This window comes from Corvus brachyrhynchos, unplaced genomic scaffold (assembly GCF_000691975.1).
Source record: "Corvus brachyrhynchos isolate BGI_N302 unplaced genomic scaffold, ASM69197v1 scaffold183, whole genome shotgun sequence".
Taxonomy (NCBI): Eukaryota; Metazoa; Chordata; class Aves; order Passeriformes; family Corvidae; genus Corvus; species Corvus brachyrhynchos.
The window spans coordinates 45,717-48,834 of NW_008236926.1; the positions used below are offsets into that span (position 1 = coordinate 45,717).

At 58.1% G+C, this 3,118-nt stretch overlaps 1 protein-coding gene across 1 annotated transcript in view; it reads left to right on the forward strand.

Annotated features, from left to right (window-relative positions):
* Nucleotides 1-2,918: 2,918 nt before the first annotated feature.
* ZNF879 (zinc finger protein 879) overlaps nt 2,919-3,118 on the forward strand; it is a 1,832-nt gene continuing 1,632 nt past the window's right edge. The window contains exon 1 of the mRNA XM_017728269.1: nt 2,919-2,970. Within this exon, the coding sequence (XP_017583758.1) occupies nt 2,919-2,970 (52 nt within the window). The remainder of the gene's footprint in view (nt 2,971-3,118) is intronic.

The following is a 3,118-nucleotide window of genomic DNA, read 5'->3' on the forward strand; positions in this document are numbered from 1 at the left end:
CAGCACGGGCCCAGTAGCTCCCAGTCAGGGTCCATTGACACCCACTATAATCCCAGTATGATCCCAGTCACTTCCAGTATGATGCCAGTGGCCCCCAGTGTGCTCCCAGTTGTTGCCTGCCAGTGCCAGCATGAGCCCAGTAGCCTCCTCTATGATCCCCGTGACTCCCAGTCTCTCCCAGTATATCCCAGTCACCCCCAGCATGCTCCCAGTCCTTCCTACTTCTTCCCAGTTGCTTTCAGCATGATTCCAGTTGCTCACAGCCATTCCCAGTCAATCTCAGGATGATTCCAGTCACCCTCAGTATGATCCCAGTCTCACCCTGCTGCTCCCACCGTAATTGCAGTATGATCCCACTTGCCCCCACTATAGTTCCAGTTGTTCCTGGTTCCTCCCAGTATGATCCCAGTTGCCCCTAGAATAGTCCCAGTCACGCCCAGTTGCCCCCAGCATAGATCCAGTTGCTCCCAGGTGCCTCCAGCATGGTCCCAGTTGTCCCCAGCATGGTCCCAGCTGTTCCCAGTGTGTTTCCAGTAAGCCCCAGTATGGTTACAGACACTCCCAGTATATCCCAGTTGGCCTCAGCATGCTTGTAGTCATTCCCAGGCACTCCGAGTTGCCCCAGTATGGTTCTAGTTACCTCAGAATGATCCCAGTCTTTCCCAGTTACTCTCAGTTGCTTCCAGCGTGGTGCCAGTTTCTGGCAGTTTCCAAAGTGTTGTCCCATACTCCCAGTATGATCCCAGTTACCCCAAATGTGATCCCAACTGCTCCCTCTCAATGCCAGTATGATCCCAGTCACTTCCTACCACTTCCAGTATGATCCCAGTTGCACCAAGTCATCCCCAGCATGGTTACAGTCACCCCCAGTATGATGCCCGTCACTCCCAGATACTCCCCGTATTATTTCAGTCATGCCCAGAGTGACTCCCTCTCATTGCCAGTGTGGGCTCAGCTGCTCCCAGTATGAATCCAGTCACTCCAAATATGACCCCATTTGTTCCCAGCGCTGTCTCTGTTGCTACCAGTCACCTCCAGTATGGTTCCAGTCACGGCCAGCACCTTTCCAGTCACTCCCAGTCTGATTCCAGTATGATTGCAGTCACTCTCAGATACCCCCAGTACTATTCCAGTCACTGCCAGTATGATCCCAGCCAGTTCCAGTAGGATCCCAGTATGACTGCGGCATGGGCACAGCTGCTCCCATGATCTTCCAGTGTGGTTCCAGTTGAACCCAGTTGCCCCTAGTATAGTCCCAGTCACTCCCCATATGATCCCAGTGTCTCCCAGCATGGTCCCAGTCGTGCCCAGTTGCCCCCATTTCAGACCCAGTTACTCCAGCTTGCTCCCAGTTGCCCCCAGCATGGTCCATTTCTCCCCAGCATGGTCCTGGTTGCTCCCAGTGCGGTTCCAGTCAATCCCAGTATGGTTACAGACACTCCCAGTACATATCAGTTGGCCTCAGCATGCTTGTAGTCATTCCCAGTCCCACCCAGTTTCCCCAGTAAGGTTCCAGTTACCCGAGTGCAAAGCAGTGACTGCCAGTGATGCCACTCCTGGGATCCCCCAGCCCTCTCCAGGCTCTCCAGGCTCCAAGAGGAGCCCCAAGGGCTGCAAGTCCCCACCCAGGGTCCCCAGCAAGGCCCAGTTTGGATGTGCAGCCCCCAATGTTCCCAGTTTCCCTCTCCTTTCCCCGGGCCGGGATCCCCCGCCCCCAGCGGGTGGGAGCAGCCGAGAGCCCCGCGCTGCCCATCCCGACCTGTCCAGGCTCCCTGGGGAGAGGAGGAGGAGGGGCGGGAGAGGAGGGATGAAGAAGGAGCAGGAGGAGGGATGGAAGTAGGAGAAGGAGGTGGGATTATGGAGGAGGAGGGATGGGTGAGGAGGAGAGGGAGGAGGATGAAGAGGAGGGACCAGGGAGGATGAAGAAAAGGAGAAGGAAGCACAAGGCTGAGCGCTCCCTGAATTTGCAGCCCCCCACCCAAGGGAGCATTGCTCCCTCATCCCGCAGGTGCCCGGGGAGGGGGAGCTCGGCCCAGATATCCTGGTGGTCCCTGGATTGGGTTTTTTGGGGGGGATGTTTGGAGTATGGAGAACTCCAAAGCTGAGAAGAAAATGCTCCTTGCAGGGACATTGGGGGGGATCCCCAGGAGGTATTTTTGAGGGGTCCTGGTGGTGGTGCCAGCAGAGCTCTGGCAGCGGGCAGGGGGATGTGGAGTCTCCCTCGCAGTGGGGGTTGGGTCTGCCTGGGTCAGGCACGGCCAACTCCAGCCCGCAGCCAGGGGGCTGCGGGACCCCCGGGAAAGCTAGAGGGGGGAACTTGAGGACCCCCAGAGTGGGGGCAGCAGAGAGGGGCAGTACCAGGACCAGGGGAGCCCTGGCAGTCTGGAGGAGCAGACCCCTGTGACCCCCAGGACCCCAAAGTGGGGAGCCCAGAGAGGGGAGAGCCCAGAGAGGGGGCAGTGCCATGTTTCGTGGGACCCTCAACAGCCTGGAGAGGGGGAGGGGAACTCCTTGGACCCCCTGCACCCTGAAGCAGAGAATAAGGGGAGAAGGACCCCTTGGACCCCATAACCCCCAGCATCGCTAAGTGGGGAGCCTAAGGTGGAGCTTTTTGGATTCCTGGACTCCCAGCAGCCTGGGGAGGGCGGGGACCAAGTAGATGGGGACCCCCCAAGACAAGTGTGACCCCCGGCAGCTGGGACAGGGGGGAACATCCAAACACCAGAGCAGGGAGACTAGAGAGAGGGAACTCCTGTGAGGCTTTTTCAGGGCTGAATCTTGGTGTTTGGGAGGTTTTTCTGGACCCCAGATGCCCGTGACTTGTAGAGATGGAATTGAGCAGGGGGACATTCAAATTTAACATGCTCATCCCTTGTTTTTCCCCAAGCCAGGATTTCCCATTCCCAAACCTTTGCCAAATGGAGGAGGAAGCTGTGAGGAAGAGGAAGATGCCGCGGGACCCTCAGGCAGGTGAGGAGGAAGTCCCTGCCCCTTTCCCCCTCTTTTCTGCTCCATCTCCCAGCCCAGCATCACCCCCGGCTGCAGGACAACCCCGCTGCCAATTCCGTCCTGTCGGGGATGGACTGGGGGGATCTCCTTGCCCTTCCCTGTGGCACGT